Source organism: Pinus tabuliformis, chromosome Q (assembly GCF_031772625.1).
Source record: "Pinus tabuliformis cultivar Carrire ecotype Pingquan chromosome Q, CPIR1, whole genome shotgun sequence".
NCBI classification, from domain to species: Eukaryota; Viridiplantae; Streptophyta; class Pinopsida; order Pinales; family Pinaceae; genus Pinus; species Pinus tabuliformis.
The window spans coordinates 1,136,896,801-1,136,919,245 of record NC_142296.1 but is presented as its reverse complement, the minus strand read 5'-3'; the positions used below and the strand labels follow the sequence as shown (position 1 = coordinate 1,136,919,245).

General features: G+C 31.7%; 1 protein-coding gene across 1 annotated transcript; it reads right to left on the bottom strand.

Annotated features, from left to right (window-relative positions):
* Window positions 1-211: 211 nt before the first annotated feature.
* Window positions 212-2,666, bottom strand: LOC149223552 (peroxygenase-like). Its single transcript, XM_089383337.1, has 5 exons — window positions 2,464-2,666; window positions 1,759-1,908; window positions 1,011-1,096; window positions 692-912; window positions 212-521 (listed from the first exon to the last, which is right to left on the bottom strand). The coding sequence occupies exons 1-5, from the start codon at window positions 2,570-2,572 to the stop codon at window positions 374-376; spliced, it is 714 nt and encodes a 237-aa protein (XP_089239463.1). The 5' UTR covers window positions 2,573-2,666; the 3' UTR covers window positions 212-373.
* Between the last annotated feature and the right edge of the window lie 19,779 nt (window positions 2,667-22,445).

The following is a 22,445-nucleotide window of genomic DNA, read 5'->3' as shown; positions in this document are numbered from 1 at the left end:
AAACTACAGAACGAAACTTCCATCCCCGTCATCAATAATATGTTTTTTAAAATTAATTAAAATATTAAAAAAAATTAAAATTAAAATTGAAAACTAAATAAATGATACTTAAAATTTATATCAATAATAAGATTTAAAAAATTGTTTCTGAATATGTGATTGCCGACTTCAAGTTTGCACAAATTAGACCAAGCAGGTGTAACACATTACATTTCGCAATTTCGTCACGGGGCATCATGTCTTTATTTCCTTATTCATAAATGAAATTACTTTTAAATGTCTGATGACGATGACGATATCCTATTAGCCAGACCTGGGCAACATGACCTTATTTCTTGGTCTAGAGATGACCTTATTATTTATTAGTAGACATTTAGCGTCTTTTGCGAGATGAATTCTGTTTTGCCAATATTTCCCACAAGCTCCCATCGAACATTCTTCTGATCGTTTCTTTCTCAAGAAAGCCTTCCTTGTTCTTGCCGATAAGGTACAGGAACGTCCATTCCAGTTCAGCTGCGGCCCTGGGGATCCAGAAATGTTATATATTATAATTAAATTAGTTCACTTATTGATTGTAGATTTAAAAAATATTTCAAAATTTGATATCATTAAATTTTTTATATATTTTTGAAATCTACAATCAAGATTCAATATTCATAATATATATATATATATATATAATTGCCATTACCATCCAAGAAAATCATTTGAATTCCTATTAGCCTTCAGCATGCACTGTATCTCCATGAAAGTGAGTTTGTCGGGGTGTTTTAGAGCGTATTTGCTGAAGATTGCATCAAACTTTTCAGGAGCGAACCTCCCTTCAGTATCGTACGTCTCTGAGTCGCTTCCATGCTTTGCCTTGTGGATGTTGTCAATGTATATAGGGAGTTTCAGAGATGGTATCCATCCCTGCTCACCAACATCACATAAAAAGTAGATGAGGGAGTATCATAATTCAAATATGTTGGAGCTTTATTGGTAAACATTACAATGAACAATATACTTACAGGAAGAGTATAGTAGGTGAAGGCTACGTGGATAACCACTGTTGCCACCAAGGTGAGTATGACGTTAAACCCTATGGCACGAAAACCTTTGCAGGTTCAACCATGTCAGCGTTAGAAGAATTGGGTAAAACAAAAGTAGGAAATTATTTTAATGTTTACAATGGAATAAAATAGGTTGGTGATTGGATGCTGAATTTATTTTTATAGTAAAGTTTAAGAATATTTTAGAATTTAACAGATAATAGCGAAATCAAACAATTGACTTCGCTGAAGTAATGAAAATGAATTTGCAATAAATTAAGTTAAAATAATATAGGAATCCTTAAAACAGATTAAAGTGAGATCTTCATTTGTCCTTTGAAACGCTCAGCTAAATATCTCAAATTTTCTAATACAAATTGTAAATTTTCTCAATATTTTAGAATTTAATAAACAAAAATTTTCTTCATTAAAGTTTCAAACATTTTAAAATTTATAATCAAATTAAGAAAAAGTTATAATAATTTATATAAATTTAATCTTTCTCAATCATAATGTCAAATTTCATATAAAATAAAAACTTATAGTGAAAATATAAACGGTCCCAATATTAACTAATCTCAATTAAGAAAAAACCAAACCTAAAACTAAAATTACGGAAAACTTAAAACTTTTAAAATGTTATCGAAGAATTGTTATAGCTGAAGTTAGGGTATAAATTTAAGAGAAGATTGATTAATGAAAATGAGATATAAGATGAGCAACCAACCATGGTAAGTATCGGAGGGATAAATAATTCCGTCCATGTCCTTATCGAAGAATGCACAATGTTGTTGGAGAATGCTCATCCCTTTATTATCGTAATCCGTAGACCCATTTATATGCTCCGGATCTACTGCTTCCAAGGCTCTTGCTAAATCTGCCAAGTGAACCCACACCACAGCTAATACATGTTAATCATATTCAAACAATAGTAAGGTTATATAATATTAAGTTTGCATAAAATATCATGTTAATAACATTCCAACAATAGTATGGTTGCATAAAAGATCCAAGGATGGTGAACTATAAAATGTAATTAATAATAATATGTAATTAATAATAATGTAATAATAATAATATGTAATTAATAATAATGTAATAATAACGATATGTAATTAATAGATAAGATTATTTTTAACTAGTAACTTAATCGTAACTCACAGGGCTTTGGATTGACGGTGAATGGGTGTACTGTTAAGGCACTCCTTGCGATAAGTCCCCAGTTCAAATCCCCGTGGATGCTTAGGTAGTATTATATTAAAAAAAAAAAACTAGTAACCTAATTGTCAATCTTTAAATTTACAAATTATAGATTCAAATTTTCTCCAATTGAATTTCTGAAATCTGCCATCAAAATTCACTTGAATTTACAATCTAATTTAACTAAGCCAAAAGAGATAACTCTAACTAACTAGGTAATTGTGTTACATACAAGGCACTGGCATTTGTTCCTGCAGCTGGGTGTTCAATCTCCTTTGTGCAGTGACAGGCGCCCGTGCAGCCACTGTTTGCAGGGAGGCTTCCGAAGGTTTCTCCTCCATAGTTCACTTCGCTGCCAGGCTCTCTCCTATCCTATAAAAAGAAAAAGGCAAATGCTTATAACTGGCCTACTCAAATACACCTTACACGAACAGCTTAAACAATTCGGGACTAAGTAAATTTGCACAGAGGCTCTATATAATGGGGGCGAAACGGGATGAGTGGGCTTACCCCTTTTGGTGAATCACGAACCACCAATTAAAATAATTATGAGGTGACTTCAGTTTTTCTAGTTTCTCCGTAGTCGTTAATACTACTACCTTCCCTTCTACGTAACCATGTCTGCCGGTACTATTCCGTCCTTTTTAAGTCATCTTTGCCTTGTACGTAATATTGTAGTCCTTGTTAGTGTTAATGACGGAAAATTTTAAATAATTTTAGTGTTTAGTGTTAGGTATATATTGTTTTTCTAATTTTATTTTAAATTTAAAATAAGTATAATAATTAGGAATAAGAGTTCGTTTTCTTCAGAGGTAAGAAAATAAGTTGACGTTTCAAAATCCAAAAGCATCTGGTAGCAGTGAAAGCCTGCCCTAACTTATGATAGGTTTTCCCACACTAAAAAAACATATAGTTTTTAAAAAGTTACACATTGTTTTTAAAATGTTATATTTATATATAGATTTATAAATATAATTTAAATGATATATAATTGCAATTTTATTAAAAAATACGAGTGAAAACATGCACCCCTTTAATGACCACCAGCGGGACCACCAGCTCATTATTTCAGGTCACTTGAGCCAGTTTGCATTCTTAGATAAAAGCAACAGATAGCTATCTTCATTGCTGGTTTGACCACTTAAATATAATAGATTTTATCAGGTCAAAAAAAATATAATTTTAAAAAAATTACATATAGTTTTTAAAAAATTACATATGAATTTTTTTTTTATATATATAAATTTATAAATATAATTTAAATAATATATAATTGCAATTTTACTTAAAAATAAAATAAAAAATATGTTCACGAGTCTTGAATAAAGGTTGATCCATTAAACGGTTAAAAAATTCTTAACCCTAATATAGATTCACCGTCACTAAACCTAAAAAAATATTAAAAATTATTTATTATAATATTTAAATAAAAAATATTAAAACAAAAAATATTTAAATTCTATTAAATAAAAATGTATTGCAATTGAAATAAAACAAAAACGAAACGGAAAATAAACATGGTTTCTCCACCTAACCTATAACAAACTATAATAATTTTTGAATTTAAATATACTATTATCTATACACAGATTAAATACTATTTTTTTCATGTTAATAATAGATTAATCCTAAAGGAAATTACATTGACATTTAATTATTTATATGAGTATATTCATTCAAACATTTTTGTTATAATGGTTTCTTTTAATGTTATTAAATTTAACATATGTAATCTAACTAATCTTAACCCTGAAGAAGCGGGGTCTATAAATACATTGAGTGCCACCTTTTCTATCCCAACGTCAAAATAAAAATAATATTGAATTCATCACACAAATTAATATTATAGTTTATGTGCATATTAAAGTCTATACGATGAGATTTCTTCGCAAACAGTTAATCGTGTTTTCTCCCCACATTATAAAAGTAGCACCATTTTTGGGGTTTCCACTTCATTAATAACATGACATTCCTTTTGGTCACTCTTTCAAGTAAGCTTCGTTATTTCCTTTAGTGGGAAGGATACGTAGCCCATTTACACAATTTATGTTTAGTTTATGTGGATAATTTAATTTGATCATCATGTTTAAGTAAAAATGGTTCTGTGTTTTCTACATAAGTTGTTATTTATTTAAGTATAATTAAATCGAATACTTTTTAGTTTTTTTAAATTAATATGTGACATTTTTAAGTTTTTTGGAAAAAATTATTTAAACTTGATAACGAAATTGTTACGAAACTATTATTTTTATATTGTTTAACTTATCATTTTGAATATGCAAATATAATAAGTGTTTTGAAAATTTTCGCATGATTTCAAAATAAGTAATCCCAATGTATATGCTATTGCATTTAAATATATAAATTTCTCTATATAAAATAATTTTAATAAAAATGTAATTATTGATTAACATCAATCATAAATGTTGTTAAGAGGTTACTATTTAATCAATATTTATTTCACTGTTACAATAACAAAGTAATTTTTTCTTTAGAAAAGAAAATATATACCAATTAGAGGTAGGTTATACATTTTTCTAATAACATAAAAAATAACCTTTTTAGTGCCTTATGAAAAGTCTTTCCAGGTTATTATACTAGAAACTATCATTACTTGGTTTAAATTTATTTCCATTTATATGATAAGACAATAAATGTTCAATATCCTTTTTAAAGTAAACAATTCCTATAAACTACCAAAGTCAAATAGGAGGACATTATCAACAAAAAACATATGTGTTAGGATGTATCTGAAATTTAGATGAACCCTCCTAATGTCACCTTTCATCTTAGCATCTCATATCAATTTACTCAACCCTTCTGACACTAGAAAAATTATAAGTTGAGATAGTGGAAAACATTATCTAGGTCTTCTCATGGAATTGAAGAAAAGAGATAGAGAGCCATTCACTAGAAGAAAAAATGCAGCCATTGAAATGAAATCCATGATCCAAATTTCCATTTGAGGTCTCATTACCATTTGGATTAAATCTAGGAGGATAAATACACCATGGAGGTTTTCCTGTGTCTTCAAAAGATCCAACTTGAGTATGGCTAAGGGCACAAACTACTAATTAATCATATGCATCACTTTCTAAGCCATGGAGACAATATCATGGATTTGACTCTAAAATAAGAAACCAAATTGTTCTTAGGATGCTATGAATGTTAATCAAACATAGTGCGAACCATTCTTTATTGTCTTTCAATGATGCAATGGTATTTGTGTATCATGTAGTGATTATTTAGATGCAAATGTAATGATAACAATCTTTATAGTTGTTGATTTGACATAAACCTTTATAGCATATACCTAAAATATGTATATAACATCGCTATATGTACCTTTAAATGGGGATGAGTTTGAATACTATCAATTTGAGCATGGGTTGCATTCAATTAGTCTCCTTCAATATCCTAATCAATCTTAAGGGCCTCTCAAGGCCTTTATGAAGGTTGTCCTTTATTGATGTCTTTATTTATTTTTGTGGAAAAAGGGTTCAACATTCTCATGGAATATGTTAGGCAAGTAGGCAAAGTTAGAGGGAGTCGAGATTACTCCCTTGGATTTTGTCACACATATTCCCTTCATAGATGAAGCCATCCTCTTCACATAAGAAAATCCTCTAGAGTTTCAATTCTTATAAGAGGATATTGAAACCTTATGTAGAGCTACAAGTATGGCGCTCATTCATTCAGAATTGTGCATGTTCTTCAATTGTATATTGAGGTAACTTAGGTGCAGTTAGAAGACTTTGTTTTTCCTTTTCATTCTATAAATTTCAATAATGGCTTTAAGTTTCTCAAATTTTTTCTTAAATCAATTTCATATTATTTTGAAGACTCATTATGGTTACTAAAAAATATAGAGACTAATTCCATCTTTTAGAGGTACATATGGCTCTCAAGGAGTAGACACCTGGTCCTTCTAAAGTTAGTTCTTAAATGCTTACCCATATATTAGCTCTCGATTACGAAGGTCCCAAAAGGACTTTTAGCTAAATGAGGAAAAATCATTTTCACTTTCTCTATTCAAGGAAAAATTCCTTAGAAGGAATCCCCCTAGTGAAACGTTTGACCCTATCCACTACCAAAGAACTGGATAGGTCAGGGAGCTAAGAACATCTATTGCTTTTGTAAATATTTCATAATTAGGAGTATCTAGATGCTTATCTAAAATGAGTATTTGTGGGTTTAAGTAATGAAATCAAAGTATCTTGTTAGGATACTAATGGAAGTTTGGATCCAATGGGTATATAAATAAGAAAAGGATACGCCTATAGCCTATAAATCATTATTCAAAGTGTTTCCCCATGTTGAAAGATGGTTATCTTGGAACATTGTGAATGGAAAGAAAATTCAAATTGGAAAAGACCCTTGGATCAATGTAGATGAATCCTTTAAGCTCTTCAATTCCCACATTGAAACTCTTCACACCCAAGGAAATTATTTTGTCCATGATGTTCATTATTAGAACTAAAATGGCATTTGTAGACAAAGATGGAATATGGTATATGATTTTATTCTAGAACATCCCCTTCTAGAGAAATGGATAATTTCATAAATAAGGTCTCCATAAGATTTACTAATGTGCTGGAGGATGATGGCATGTTGTGCTATTCTTATAGTTTAGTTTTGCTAGTTGATTATGTCATTGCAAATTATAATGTCTTGAGAACTATATAGCTTGACTAAGTTAGAACCAAATAAGTTCTCGATTAGGTATTCAAAGTTCCTATTGTATTTATTAGCTAAATCAAGGTCTTGATCTGGCCAAAGAGGATTCAGGTTGGAATCATTGATAATAAGAATAGCTTGGTTAGTTTTAGTTCTATTATTAAAGTCTCCTAATAAGAGGATATTACATTCATTCATTAGACTATGAATATCATGTTCTAGGGTATTATAAGGGAAATTCTTATCTATATTAATTTTCTTTCAAAATCTATATTTGATATATGAAAAATATTAAATTGAAATATAAATCCTCTTAGAATTAATGTGATATATTTTGATCTGAAAGTATTGAGAGGGTATGTGTTTGGAAGTTGAATGTGAGGAGAAACATATTCTTTTATTTTTTATTTTTTTACTTATAATGAAAGCATGAGAAACCTTAGAGTACTTCCCCACATTTCATGGATGGTAAATTGGGTAATTGTTGGCCTTGATTACGGGTCCTCGCCTTAAGAGAATTGTAGAGAGTCAAACCAATCATTAGCAACAATATTATGAAGTTCATAATGTGCTATCAGTTCTTCCGTAAAAATTGCCCAAGTGATAAATTTTTTACGAGAGTAAAGCCATTGATACCATACAAACTGATTTGGTTCCAAATATACAGTTGCCATACGTACCTTTTGTGTGTTTTGCACATTATTGAGATCGAAGAACTGCTCCATCTGTAATATCCATGTGGCGGGATCCTTGCCATCAAACTTCCTCATATCGATTTTTGGAATATGGTGGGTCTTCGATCCAACATTAGAGTCTATGGAATCATGATTAACATTACTTTTGTTCACATCATGAGTTTCCTTTACAACCTTTTCACCATTAGTAAGTATTTCTTGTAGAAAATTTGTCAAATCTGTCTTCAAATTTGCCATGTCTGTCTTCAAATCTGCCATGTCTCTCTTCAAATCTGTCTTCGAATCATCCATCTTAGCTTCCATGCCCTTTATCTTAGATTCCACACCATTTATCTTAGATTCCACGCCATTTATCTTAGATTCCACGCCATTTATCTTAGCTTCTGTTAGCTTTTGTGAGCGTGAAATTTGTTGCACTTGTTCTTGTAATTTTGATATATCATGTAGCATTTCTTCCTCTTCTTCATGAGTCATGCTAGAGCTTTTAGGTTCCTTACTAGGTGTTTGCATTTTCTTTCCTCGGGGCATCAGTTACCGATAATAAGGCTTTACTATGCCCTTTGAATTCCGTTAAACCAAGCTTACACAAAAATTTAAAAAAAAACTACACACCTTTTTTCACTTTATAGAAGCCTGATATTGAATCTGATGTATCTCTGTAATTTCGGATTATCCAGTTCTAAAATTGTGATCTGTAGTAGTGTTTTGTGTCCTCTTTCCAATGCCACAAGTTTGACCCAAATTGGATTCTCCAAGGAAGAGTTATGTGAAATCTCCCACAGTGACTTTCTTTTAGACTAGTTTAGTAGAGCAAACTTGTACAACGTGCCACGAGTCACTGTTTCAACCTTTGGATCTGAAACACACATACAAAAAACTACAGTCCGTCCTCTTTCTGTACCTTCTTACGAAATTTCAATCCAATCCTCAGAGAGAAAGTTATGATGACTTTCCCCAGGTCACCTGTTTTGAATGTAATTCAGGAGTCTGCAAAAAGACCAACTTCCTCAGATCATATCTCCGCAAATATCGCGCAAAAAGCTCTGAAATTCGGACCCAAGGTTCAGCGCGATTTCTTCTCAAATGGGTTTTTTTTGAAACTTCTGAAACGTCACAGAAAAAAAGTTGGAGCGAAAATTCCACAATGACCTGTTTGGAGCAACGAAACCCTAGAATCCAAAGCTCTGATACCAAATGTTATGAAACCAGCTCAAGAAAAGATAGAAAAGATAGATCAATGCCTTATAATTCAGCCTCTTTGAGGGGGCAACCTCATTATATTACATAAATGAACAATTCTTGGATGATACAAATGAAAAGGCCTCCTTTCTATATATAGGAGTCTAAGGGGTCATAACATAATCAGAGCCAACATAACAATAATAATGTAAGGGCACAATAATAACAATAGCGGGCTTCTATGGGGCACAATAGTAACAATATGGGCACTACATGGGTACATCCATATAATAAGTGGGTTATACTAATAACAATAAGGGGTTACACTAGTAGTATAGGGGCCTAACAGATACGTAGCCCATTTTCACAATTTATGTTGATATATATTTAGTTTATGTGGATAATTTAAGTTGATCATCATGTTTAAGTAATAATGGTTCTTCGTTTTCTACATAAGTTGTTATTTATTCAGTATAATTATATTGGATACTTTTTGGGTTTGGCTTTTAATTATTATTTGATATTTTTAAGGTTTTTAATTATTATTTGATATTTTTAAGGTTTTTGGAAAATTTTATTTAAATTTGATAATGAAATTATTAGAAAATTACAATTTTTATATAGTTTAATTTACAATTTTGAATATTTATAAGTATAATAAGTTTTTCGAAAATTTTCTCTTAATTTTAAAATAAGTAATCTTACTTTCAACAATTGATATTTGTGATTTCAACCATTTTTCAAAATTTTAGTTAAATTAAAGTTAAAATTAGTAAAATAATATATTTAATAAAGATAAATTTGATATTGAAATTATTAGGAAATTACAATTTTTATATTGTTTAATTTACAATTTTGAATATTTATAAGTAAATAAGTTTTTTTTTTAAATTCTCTTAATTTTAAAATAAGTAATCTTAATTTCAACCATTGATATTTGTGATTTCAATAATTTTTCAAAATTTTAATTAAATTAAAGTTAAAATTAGTAAAATAATATATTTAATAAAGATTAAAAAAATAAAATGTATATGCTATTGCATTTAAATATATATAAATTTCTCCCTATAAAAAATAAATTTAATAAAAATGTAATTATTGATTAACATCAACCATAAATATTGTTAAGATGTCACTATTTAACCAATATTTATTCCATTGTTATAATAACAAAGTGATATTTTCCCTAGAAAATAAAATATATACCAATTAGTGGCAGGTCATACTTTTTTCTAATACCGTAGAAAAGAACCCTTCTAGTGCCTTATGAAAAGTCTTTCCAGGTTATTATCCTTGAAACTATCACTACTTGGAAATCGAACATGAGAAGATGTATTTAAATTTATTTCCATTCATATGACACCACAATAAATGTTCAATATTCTCTTTAAAGTGTTAGAATCAAATAGGAGGAAATTATCAACAAACAACATATGCGTTAGGATCTATCTAAAATTTAGATGAATCCTCATAATGTCACCTTTCAACTTAGCATCTCATATCAACTTACTCAACCCTTCTGCCACAAGAAAAATTATATGTTGAGATATTGGAAAACCTTATCAAAGTCCTCTCATGGAATCAAAGAAAAGAGATAGAGAGTCATTCACTAGAAGAACAAATGCATCTATTGAAATGAAATTTGTCATCCAATTTAAAATTTTAGGTCTCATTACCCTTTGGATTAAATCTAGGAGGATAAATACCCCGTGAAAGATTTTGTATGTCTTCAAAAGGTCCAACTTGAGTATGGATAATGGCACAAAGCCCTAATGAATCATATGCATCACTTTCCAAGCCAAGGAGACAATATCATGGATTTGACTCTGAAAGAAGAAACCAAATTTTTCTTAGGATGGTATGAATGTTAATCAAACATTGTGGGAACCATTCTTTATTGTCTTTCAATTTTGATGCAATGATATTTGTGTATCATTTAGTGATTGTTTAGACGCAAATGTAATGATAACAATCTTTATAGTTGTTGATTTGACATAAACCTTTATAGCATATACCTTAAATATGTATACAACATCGCTATATGTACCTTTAAATGGGGATAAGTTTGAATATTGTCAATTTGACCATGGGTTGCATTCAATTAGTCTCCTTCAATATTCTAATAAATCTGAGTACCCTTCACCTTCATCAGAGCCTCTCAAGGACTCTATGAGGGCTGTCCTTTATTGATGTCTTTATTTCTTTTTGTGGAAAAAGGTTACAACATTCTCATGAAATATGTTAGGCAAGTAGGGAAAGATAGAGGGAGTCGAGATTACTCCCTTGGATTTCATTACACATATTCCCTTCATAGATGATGTCCTCCTCTTCACACAAGAAACTCCTCCAGAGTTTCGATTCTTATTAGAGGATATTGAACCCTTATTTAGAGCTACAAGTATATAGTTCATTCAATCAAAATTGTGCATGTTCTTCAATTGTATATTGATGTAGCTTAGTTATAGTTAGAAGACTTTGTTTTTCCTTTTCATTCTCTAAACTTAAATAATGGATTTAAGTTTCTCAACTTTTTTCTTAAATCAATTTCATATTATTTTGAAGACTCGTTATGGCTACTCAAAATATAGAGGCTAAGTTCATCTTCAAGGGGTACATATGGCTCTCAAGGAGTATACACCGGGTCCTTATAATTTTTTTTCTTAAATTCTTACCCATCTATTAGCTCTCGCTTACAAAGCTCCCAAAAGGATTGTTAGCTATATTAGGAAATACTATTTTCACTTTCTCTATTCAAGGAAAAATCCTTGAGAAGGAATCCCCCTAGTGAAATGTTTGATCCTATCCACTACCAAAGAACCACATAGATTGGGGAGTTAGTAACACATATTGTTTTTGTAAATATTCACAAACAGGCTAATTTTATAAATATTCATGAATACAATCATAATTCAATTTTGCAAAATCAACTTTATATATATCTATTTTTAAATGTAATGCTTAAAAAAATCATATATATATATATATATATATATATAATAGATATATTAAATATTTAAAAATATATATAGACAAAAAAACACTTCAATATTTAATAATATACCTGTTAAATATTAAAATCTTAAAACCATGATAAAAATGCTGTATCTACTTTTAAATAAGCATACCACCATATAAAATTCATCAATAGATTTCAGCCTACAGTAAAGGAATTAGAAAAAAAGTAACTATAGAGATAGGGAGGCTTATGTCTCTTAATAGTCTTAAGATATCATTCTAGATTAAATAACTGAATTATACTTAGGAAGTGTAGGAGAACACAATATAGGAAAAAATTAATAGGGAAAAGGAAAAATACTTTTGATATCATTTTTAATCTAATAGTTAAATTATACTTAAAATTTGTATAGGAGAATATATAGGAAAAAAAACTATATAGTATAATAATAAATAAATAAAATTATAATAAAAAAAAATTTATATTAAAAAAGAATTAGCAAAGCTTTCGGTAAAAGTATATGAAAAAAAAAATTTAATTTTTTTTATTAAAAGGGAGAGGTGTTTTTTAAGATATAGTAATATTTATTTAATTTTGTAAACAAAACGTTTTAGAATATTTTAGTGATGTAGATTTTCAAAGTAAACATAAGATTCTAATTATTTTGTAAAACATTTAAATTTAACAAAGTATGTGATGATTGTTTACTTGTTCTAGGATACTTTTGCTATATTTAAACTCTAATTGATGGTTTCCATATTCCTCAAAAGTTAGTGCACTATTTCTTCTTCTCCTAGTCCCCAAGGATTTAAATTGATAAACTGTACTTGATTGAATACTCCAAACTTTCCACCCTTATTGAGATTTTTTACCATCCTTCTAAACATGTTGCATTTGGCCGATAGAATAGTGGTCTAACACTATTTATCATACCAAAATTCCCATAATAGTTACAATTTGGATAATGATTTGATGCTCTTACCTACACATTTTTGTTGCATCTATGAAAATTGAGCTTCCATTGGACTAAATATATTCTTCATCCAATCACAAAGGATGCCCAATCTCCTACAAATCCATGTAATCCATTTTAAAAATATAACAATATAAAAGTAAATTTAATTTTTGAAATCTCAAATCTTACTACAGTTCCACCACCTTTAGGTCCCTCAACCCTTAGAATAGATTTTGGATTTACTTACGGTATTCCAAGAAAGTACCAAGCAAAGTATCTTTATTCAATATAACAAAAGGATCGATGATGAATACGCGGAGCCAAAGAATGGACCATAAATCAACTAATATTGACACTCGTAGAATTGAAAAGAACAAAGGAAACTCCTTCCACCTCCATAGGAGCCCTAATTTGTCTTGACCAAAATCGAAATTGAAATATTACACGACCAAAAGAATGGATCCTGAAAATAAATGAAATTCATAAAATGGTAAAATAAATTTCTATAGAGGAGAGAATGAAACGAAGATAATATTCCTTAAACTAAAAGTTAAAACTATTTAAATCATTGCAATCCCTTCAAAAAATAAAATAAGGAAAAGACAAGTGGTAGCTTACCTATATTCTAGAAAATTATTAAAATCACGCATAAAGCCTAAGCCAAATTTCAAAAAATCAACAAATTGATGCTTGAACTTTTGGACCAAAGTCTCCAAATAAGAAATCCCTCACAACACGAGGGAGAATTACCTTCAATAAATGGAAATACACGTGGAGTTGAATTCCTAAGCATGTGAAAAGATGAGAAGGGTTTCTTCTCATAATTTTCTTTGCCTTAGGATAAGCTTTTTAAATGACAGGACTGATTAATCACTTGATGCATGCCTCGTTCTCCATTATAGTAGTGTTAAGGGACGTGTTAGTTATATGTCTAGCCATTGATAATAATTCGCCCCACTTATAGGGAAGTTCCTTGATGGGAAAAATAGTCCAATAAAAAATTATTCTCCCTTAATACGTTATTAAAATTTACATACATAATTTATTTGATTTTTGTTTTTTTCCACTAATAATATAATATAACACTAATACATAAGTTTTATCATTATTACTAATTGATTGTGTTGATAAATATATTTATTTTAGAAAATTCTTTTTTGAATTTTAGTTTAATTATTAGTGATTATAAGATGGATGGTAAAGATTTAACTTCCATAGGATACACTAGAATATTCATAGTAGTATTTATAGATCAAGGACTAAGATTTATGGGCAAGTTAGTTATTCTCTTTTGATTAATTTATCTTGAATTAATTGATTAAAAAAATGTCATATCAACATGTGTCATATTGAGTATGTGGTATTGATAAGCCATCATATTGACCCATAATATTGTAATAAAAACTATTTATAAATTCCAAATTTCCTTGACAAAGTAAGATAAATTTCCATAATTAAAAATATTGTTTAAATCATATTATTTTTTTATAATTAATAATAATAATAATAATAATAATTTAAAATAAAATTCTAATCTATATAAATTCTCTATAATGATTAAAAGCATGTGTTAAGAGCTTAAGTCGGCCTAACAATTAAAAGCATTTAATGATTAAAAGCATGTATTAAGAGTTTAAGTCGGCCTAATAATTAAAAGCATATATTTTCCAGCTAAAAAAGTAAATTCAAAATTTAAAAAAAAAATATCTCATACCCCAATTTAAACGTTTGGCTTAACTACAACTTATAATAATAATATATAAATCTCATACAACCAAAATCATTTTATTTCATAATACTAAAATCTCTATTTCTTTTAATTCATAATGACCTACCATCTTCCACCATCACCACCATAATCGATCGAAATTAATTCCATAACTCCTACACAATTCTATACCAAATAAAATGTCTCCAATTAATCATGGGCAAAAAGAATATGATGAAGTGACTTAAGTTTTGGTATAAACCAAAAAGATGATATTCCGTTGGCCTCACGCTTCTAAATTAAATTACTGTAATCACCTTCGTTCTATCGAATGGTCGACCTCGATTTCAACGAACTTGATGAGACGCACTCTTCTTCTACCTAATTTTTAGGTTGTACATAGGTCTAAAGAGTGTTACAATGGATGATTGCTTAAAGCAAATGGTGGTGTAAATGGTTGATGCATGCACTGAGAAAATAAGAGAAACAAGCGAGCCGCAGAGCATCAAGTTATCGCATAATATTCTATAAGAATGATGGAGAAGAGTGAAGTTAATAAAATTTATCTCATTTTTATTGATCTAATTCTGAAATATTTCCTAAACTAACAAACATATTTAGAATGAGACGTAGAAGAATGAAATTAATAAAATTTATTTTAATTTTCAAATATTCCTTAAATTGACAAACCATATTTAAGATGAGATGGAATTGAGTGAAGTCCAATTCCTAGATATTTCCTAAATTTAAAATCAAGCTTCTTCCAATTCTCTGAGCTTATCTCAATTGCTGATTTGCGGACAATCACATCAACCTAAACAGCAAATAATTAACGGCGCCCATTTGCCAAATATTGAACCAATCAGAAATCGAAATAAAAATGCCCTATCTAATTCTAAACTGTTTCCTAAATTGACAATCGAGATAAAGATGACGGTATAGACGGAGTATCTACTAAGTAACCACTGGCTCTCAAAGCTAAGCCCTGGAAAAAATAACAATTTCTCTTTTATGTAAATCAGTTAAAATCGATCGTTTATTTTTGCAACAGAAAGATTGACAATCGAGATAAAGCTGACGGTATAGACGGAGTATCTACTAAGTAACCTAATAACCTAATAATTTAATTTTTCTTTTCTATATTTTCTGGTTGATTTTAATTTTGTTTAAAATCTAATGAAGAAATCAGTTAAAATTCATCGTTTGTTGTTGGCTTAGAAATATTTGAGGGTTAGATAAAGATATTAATCATCCATCGTTTTTTGTTTTTATTTTTCCTTCGTATATTATTTATTTTGTTTAAAAGTTGGTGAAGATTTCTTGCAATGGTAAATTTGTGCTTTATAATATCTATTCCTCTTGATCCACCAAATAAACTAGATGCAGGTGCATTGATTATATGAAAGTTGCAGGCGCATTGTTTATATGAAGGAAATTGGGTAGCTATGAATTACACAAAGGCAGCGGCTAGCATGGCGATACTCTATGCCATGGTAACTAATGGTTCCACACTTTTAGCTGAATTTGAAGTGGCTTATTTCCATTGATAACATGATACGAAGATATACAGAGAACTCATAATGCCTTGAAAATGCCAGAGAAGTCAGACGTACTTACCAATGAATGAATCATGAAGCATAATTGATTCTTGAATTTATGTGGCGTTGTTCAACCACCATGAAAGATTGTATTCGTGATTCCATGTCCACTTCAAACCAGCTGGGGCATTGGTTTTATAGAAATAATAATTTGGCGGCTTGTCAACCTATCTTACCCTATGATATTTTGTCTGTGGAATAACATCGGTCAATAGCCGAGTGATTGTTGTTTAATTTGCATTGGTACTCAACAATTATGTAAGTCTAGGTGAATCTCTTTTTTTAATTTCTAGTGTTTGATTAGTGTTCAACCATATCACAGGAAGTACTAAACCGTCCTGGGATTAATGTTTATTGCTATTGGTGGTTCATGGGCCTGCAACGTTAGGGTTGGATCATTGTACAACAATATTAAATCAAATGCGTAGACTACGAACCTTTTAGGGTTTATTGATATTGGTGGTTGTTGGGCCACTTTGTGGAGTCAATTTACATTTTTCCTTTGTTTCTCAAGGTTAATTTTCACATCAAAGTTGGACCATAATATTGACAAAGAATGGAGGGGCAGAAATATATAGAGAATGAACTTTAAAACTAGAATGGAGCAAACAATTTTTTTCAATATTCAAAATCAGTTAAATATAATTATATTGGAGACATCAACAATAAATGAGGGCAATGAGACTAAACTGCAACTCAACCAAATTCAACTAAATTCAAGGGAATCAAAATCTACTATGACACCTAGCAGACAATGGAGTTAAATACCATGACAGCTAGAGACAGTGAGATTAATATCTCAACGCCCCCTCCCAATCTCAACTGTTACAAGTAGTGGAACTTATAATGCCTAGTCTCTATCTTTGAAATTCAAATACATTTTTTCCCAAAGCCTTTGTGAAAATATCTACAACTTTATCTCTAGAACCACAAAATGCAAGTAATATGTCTCCATCATTGACAAAGTCACAGATGAAATGAAAATGTGTGTGAGTGTGCTTTCGTTTCTTGTGAAAGACATGATTTTTTTATTAAAATGTTGTTCAAATGTTATCACAGTAAATCGGAGTTGTCTCCTTCTAAATGTTTGAAAGATCTACCAATAGTCTTATGAGTCATACTACTTGACAAGCTACTAAAGTGGTAGCTACATACTTTGCCTTTTCTAAAAATACTGAAACAATTGGTTGCTTCCTAGATGCGTCATACTACTTGACAAGCTACTAAAGTGGTAGCTACATACTTTGCCTTTTCTAAAAATATTGAAACAATTGGTTGCTTCTTAGATGCCCATGAAATCAGATTGGTTCCAAGATGAAAAACATACCCTAAGGTGCTTTTCTGATCATCTAAAATGCATGTGTAATTGTTGTCGGTATAACCTAAAAGTGAGTTATGTTTAGAATGTGTGTAGAGAAAACCATAATCTAGGGTCCCTGCAATATATCTTAAGATCCTTTTTACAACCTTCCAATGAGAAATATTGGGTGAATGCATAAACTTGGAGACAAAACTAGTTGCAAACAAGATATCAGGTCTAGTTGCAGTGAGATATAAGAGACTACCAACTAGACTTTTATACAATGTGGAATCAATTAGTGGTGCTACATCTTGTATTCTCAGCGTACTTCCTTGAGCAATTTGTGTATCAGCTCATTTGCAATTGGTCATTCTTAACTTTTGGAGAATGTCAGTGACATATTTTTGTTGACTAACAAAAATTCCATTAACAAATTGTTGAATTTCAATGCCTAATAAGTATTTCATAACCCCTAGATCAGTCATATCAAACTTTGTTTGCATTTCCACTTTGAGGTCTTATAACATCATATTGCCTATATAAAAAAGATCACCAATGTAAAAGCATACAATGAGAATTTTACCTTCACAAGTTTTGGTATACAATGTTGGCTCATGCGTGCTTCTACAAAAATCATTTTTTATGAGATAGGTGTCGATGCAACTCTACGAAGAATTTGGAGCTTGTTTCAAGCCATACAAATATTTTTTCAATCTATACACCTTATGCTCATGTCATGGAACTTCAAAACCATGCGGTTGCTCCATATAAATTTCTTCCTGCAATATATCATCTAAGAAAGTAGATTTTACATCAAGTTAGTAGACTTTCCATTTGTGTTGAGCTTCTGTGGACAAAATAATTATGATAATGTCCAACCTTGCTAATGGAGAAACTTTTTCACCATAGTTGACACCAAATTATTGTAAGAATCATTTGGCAACCAGCCTTACCTTATGTTTCTCAATTTCTCCTTTTTCATTCAGCTTGGTCTTATATACCCATTTTACACCAATTTTGGTTTTGTCTCTTTGGAGATAAACTAATTCCCAGGTCTGGTTCTTCTCTATGGAAACAATTTCTTGGTTCATTTCATCAACCCAATGTTTTTCTTTAACTGATTCTTTAATTCCCAAGTTGGTTGAGATGAAAGAAAGGAAAACATATGTTTTTTATCAAGCTCATGATCATGCTCATATGTTTTTCTGATGCTTCTTGTTTTCTGATTGTCTTCTGAAGATTTTGAATCATTGGTGGATTCATTGCTTGAAGATGTACCATTTTCAGAGTGGTATGGATCTTCTTGAACCTGCAATCCTGGTAGTTATGGTGGATAAACAAGATGATTGAAAGCTTCAACAATATGATCAGAACAAGATTTATTTTCAAAAAATTTACATCTTTGCTTAAAAGAAACTTCCTGTTAATTAGATTGTAAATTCTATATGCCTTTGGTTGTTCACTATAGCCTACAAAAATGCATATTTCACTCTTATCATCAAGATTCTTTGCTATTTCCTCAGAAAGATGTGAAAAAATGTTATTGATGCAAAAGTTCTAAAGTGAGACACGTTCACTTTCTTACCATTCCATGCTTGAGGTACTCCATATTGGAGACTAGTTGTTGGAGATCTGTTCATACCATTTACTGTTGTCAAAATTGCTTCATCCCAATAGTCATTAGACAACTTCTTCTCACACAACATACATCTAGCCATATTCATTATTGTCTAGTTTTTCCTTTGTGCTACTTCGTTCTATTGTGGAGTATATATTTTTGTGTTTTGCATGATGATTCCTTCTTGTTGACAAAAAAATTTGAATTCATTAGAGTTGTATTCTCCTCCTCGGTCAAATCTCAGTACTTTCAAAGGATTTCCACTCTTTTTTTCTGCTTGTACTTCGAATTATTTGAATCTTGAGAATGTATATAATTTATTTTTGCGAAAATAAACCTATATCTTCCTGTTATAATCATCAATTAATCTTAGAAAATAAAGATTACCACCAATGGGCAGTGTCTGCATTGGGCCACATATCTCTATGTGGACTAGCTCTAAAGGATCTTTTTCTCTAGAGGAAGATGTGGGAAATATATTTCTTTTGTGCTTGGACTGAACACAAATTTTACAGTTAAAATATTTTTCATTTATAACACAGAGACCAATGACCATTGAATGTTTCTGAAATAGACTTAGATTCATGAATGGAATATGCCCATACTTAGAATGCCATAGCTGCAACTCATCTATTCTTGACACATTCTGGGCGAAAGAGTGTGAAACATTTCAACTTCTAAGAGTCAATGGAAACATCAGTTGAGAATAATTAATATTATTTTGATATTAATGGAGAAAATAGTTACATTGTTGTAACTTTCTCCCTAGTTTAGGATTAGTTCCTATAGTTATGGGATTTGGGTGCAACTTCCTATTTCCTAGTATTGTATTTAATGATGTAATCTTTGATTGATTGATAAATAGAGTGGACGAGAGTGATCTCTCAAGTTTTGTGAGTGTAGTCCCCAAGTGCAGGCCACACCTGAGAGCTACATCTCTTTCTTTTCAATTCTATTCACATTTTATCTTGGTATCAGAGCTCAGCTTGAGTGAGCCTGATCTTTTGTCACCTGTGTGGCTGGAATAGCCTATGTGACTTGAAGTGCCTTTGTGGCTATGTGTACACGAGAGCTCTGTGCTCAATTGAGTAGGTGGACTGCAGAACACCTGGCTCGGACTCGGAAATTTTTTTTTCTGAGTGGAAAGGCCGGTTAGCGCGGATTTTGCGCTGACAGTCGCGCCAGAAGCCCAATAAGCACAGATTTTAAGGGATAAATCGCGCTAAAGCACCAGGAAGCCCGATTAGCGCGGGATTTTACCGGGAAAATCACGCCAATTAAAATACTCGCACCGATTTTCAATTAGTGCGGATTTTTCGCTCGGGGTAGCGCCAAGGGGATCTCTGAATAGTGTGAACTTCGTTTGGTGGTTTGCAAACGGTGCAGATCAGCAGAGTTACAGATCCGTCCGGGAGAGACAGATCGGGAAAGCGCCAGAGGAGATCTGCGGGAAACCTCGACTTCGTTTGGCGATCTGCATGGAGAGCAGGATCGGCGAAGTGGTAGATCAATCCGGGAGAGGTGGATCGGATCAATTGTGATCATATCATTGTTTCGGCTGTGTTAAAAACGCCGAATTTGCTCATTGGAGCGGGAGTGCCAGACACTGTAGATCGGTGGCAGAAGTGATAGATCCATCTGACAGGTATTGTTTTTTTGTTGTTGTTAAGTAGATTCACAATGAGTAATACGATGGAATATTACCTTAACGAATCTGGTAAACTCAACGGGTCTAACTTCACGAATTGGAAGTTTAAGATCCAGACCCTGCTCGAAGGTGCGATTGCTTGGACTATAGTGACAGGCGATGAGCAGAAGCCAACTGCAACCACACAGAAGGAAGACTAGGAAATACGAGAAAACAAAGCCAAAGTCCTGTTGAAGATGTCTGTGAAAGACAATGTCATTGCACACATCAGAGACTGTAAAACGTCCGCAGAGATTTGGACGAAAATCAAAAGTCTGTATGAGACCCAGAATGCAAACAGAGTTTTGGCTCTGAAAAGCAAGCTATTTTCAATGAGGATGGACGAAAGGGAGTCTGCTACTGCATTTGTCGCGCGAATTAAGGATGTTAAAGATGGATTGGGGGCCATTGGAGTGGCGGTGGCTGATGAAGATCTTGTTGCAATTACAATGAATGGGATGCGTGATGATTTCCAAACCTTCATCACTGGAGTCTCGGCAAGGGAGAAAACACCCACGTTTGATGATCTCACTGCGATCTTGCAGCAAGAGGAAGAGCGACGGTAGAACCTGAATCTGAACCCCCAAAGTGACGATCTTGCGCTGGTGGCAAAACAACGACTATCTAAAGGGAAGCAGTCACAGCAGCAATCAGTCCAGAAAGGAGGAACAACACATAAACATCACTGTCATAAAGGTATGCTTGCAAATCATTCTGAAAAGAAATGCTTTTATTGTGGAAAGAAGGGTCATATACAGAGAGACTGTTATTATAAGAAGCAGGTTGATGAGGCAAGGAGGAGAAAGGTAAATCCAAAACACAGAGGATATTTTGTTGAAGAAGAAGACTTCAGTCATGAATTTCGACTGTTCACAGTCGACTGTGCCCTTTCAGCATCAAATGAAGATGACATCTGGTATGTCGATTCCGGAGCATCCTCTCACATGACAGGTAATAAAGAATTTTTTGATAGTCTTGAAGAAATTATAAATGGATCAAAAATATATCTAGGGGATGATAATGGATATCAGATTAAAGGTCATGGGGTGATTTCAGTTAAATTGCCAAATGGAAAGATTAGTCACCTTTCAAATGTTTTATATGTACCTGGAATAAAGAAAAACCTGATATCTGTATCCATGATGGCTGATCAAGATATGCATGTCGAATTCTTCAAGACTCACTGTGTGATAAAGGATTGCAGAAATGAAATTGTTGCAACAGGCATGCGAGTTGGAAGCCTATACAGACTAGATGCAAAAAGTATATCAAAGCAAGCCATGGTTGCAGGAGAGTCGACAGCTGAACAACTCTGGCATCAGAGGTTTGGTCATCTGAATCTGCAGGATCTCATGTTGTTACAAAAGAAAGGTATGGTCGAAGGTCTCCCCATCTTTCGTAACATTCAGTTAAACTGTGATGGTTGTGCCTTGGGAAAGATGCACAGAGAACAGTTCCCTGTGCATGATAGGAGGAGGCAAACAGAAATCTTAGAGCTAGTGCACACTGATGTATGTGGTCCCATGCAGACAAGGTCGCTAGGGGGAGCATACTATTTTTTGTTGTTTACTGATGACTGCACTAGGTATTCATGGGTTTATTTTTTAAACAAGAAAAGTCAGACTTTCCAATGTTTTATAGATTTCAAAACCCTGGTGGAAAAACAGTTTGGAAAAAGTATTAAAATTCTCCAATCTGATCAAGGAGGAGAATACAAATTAAAGGAATTCATGAAATACTGCAAATCTCACGGGATTGTTCAACAGTATACAGTACCGCACACACCACAGCAAAACGGAGTTGCAGAGCGTAAAAACAGAACCTTGGTGGAGTGCGCAAGG

What these genes read in the sequence shown, in the direction of transcription:
- LOC149223552 (XM_089383337.1), bottom strand. Translation starts at nt 2,572, where the DNA reads ATGGAGGAGAAACCTTCGGAAGCCTCCCTGCAAACAGTGGCTGCACGG. An exon ending in TCCCTCCGATACTTACCATG is followed by an intron (nt 1,097 to 1,758) that starts GTTGGTTGCTCA and finishes GAACCTGCAAAG; the next exon opens with GTTTTCGTGCCATAGGGTTT. An exon ending in TCAAATGATTTTCTTGGATG is followed by an intron (nt 522 to 691) that starts GTAATGGCAATT and finishes CTGGATCCCCAG; the next exon opens with GGCCGCAGCTGAACTGGAAT.